Raw genomic sequence first — 691 nt, 5'->3', positions numbered from 1 at the left:
AAAAAAAAAAAAAAAAAAAAAAAAAGAACATTTGAGGTTATCCGAGTTAAAAAACTTAAAAAAACCCAAACAGTCCTGCAGTCAGAATCACACACAGAAGAACCAACCCACACCTACATGCGCCAGGAACAGTAAAATGACAATATATATAAAATTAACCAATAAAGTGCATGTTCCTTATATTACACCTGCCCCTTGTGTGAACGCAACACCACGGGTTCTCAGTAAGAAATCACAGCCGAGGGCTCAAGATCACATAGTATTGTAGAGGGGATTGGTTGTCCGCTTTTTATCATTGGTCTTTTTGAGCCTCCTCAGAGGGTGAGTTCTCCCGTGCTGCTGCCGGGGTGCGACAGCCAGACCTCGAGCTGGGGACAAGGAGTCCAGGACCTGCACGTGGAGCAGTGGAGGACCCTCCTCGGAGCTAGTCCACGTCAGATCCATGCTGGAAAACAAGCTCTGCTGGCTGGAGCCGCACTCTTTGGCGTACTGAGCTAGCGGCCTCTCCACCGGCTTGCTCTGGGCAATGCACTCTGCTGTTCTGAGCTGTTCCACAAAATGCTTAGTGGGCTCTGGGGAGGAAAGGCGATGCTTTCCACACGTGCTTTCTGAGCCCCTCTCCAACCTCTCCCCGCAAAAACCTCGACTGAGGGCCACGCAGGTGAGAAGCACCGGGTTGGCATCGGAAGAC

At 50.2% G+C, this 691-nt stretch overlaps 1 protein-coding gene across 1 annotated transcript in view; it reads right to left on the bottom strand.

Annotated features, from left to right (window-relative positions):
* Positions 1-11: 11 nt before the first annotated feature.
* The window catches only part of SSH2 (slingshot protein phosphatase 2), a 67,319-nt gene continuing 66,639 nt past the window's right edge, over positions 12-691 (bottom strand). The window contains 1 exon segment of the mRNA XM_035889616.1: positions 12-691. This exon segment is cut by the window's right edge and continues 91 nt beyond it. Within this exon segment, the coding sequence (XP_035745509.1) occupies positions 253-691 (439 nt within the window). The 3' untranslated portion in view covers positions 12-252.

The sequence above is a fragment of the Egretta garzetta genome, unplaced genomic scaffold, assembly GCF_000687185.1.
Source record: "Egretta garzetta isolate BGI_Z169 unplaced genomic scaffold, ASM68718v1 scaffold112, whole genome shotgun sequence".
NCBI lineage: Eukaryota > Metazoa > Chordata > Aves > Pelecaniformes > Ardeidae > Egretta > Egretta garzetta.
This window is presented reverse-complemented; position numbering and strand designations above follow the sequence as displayed.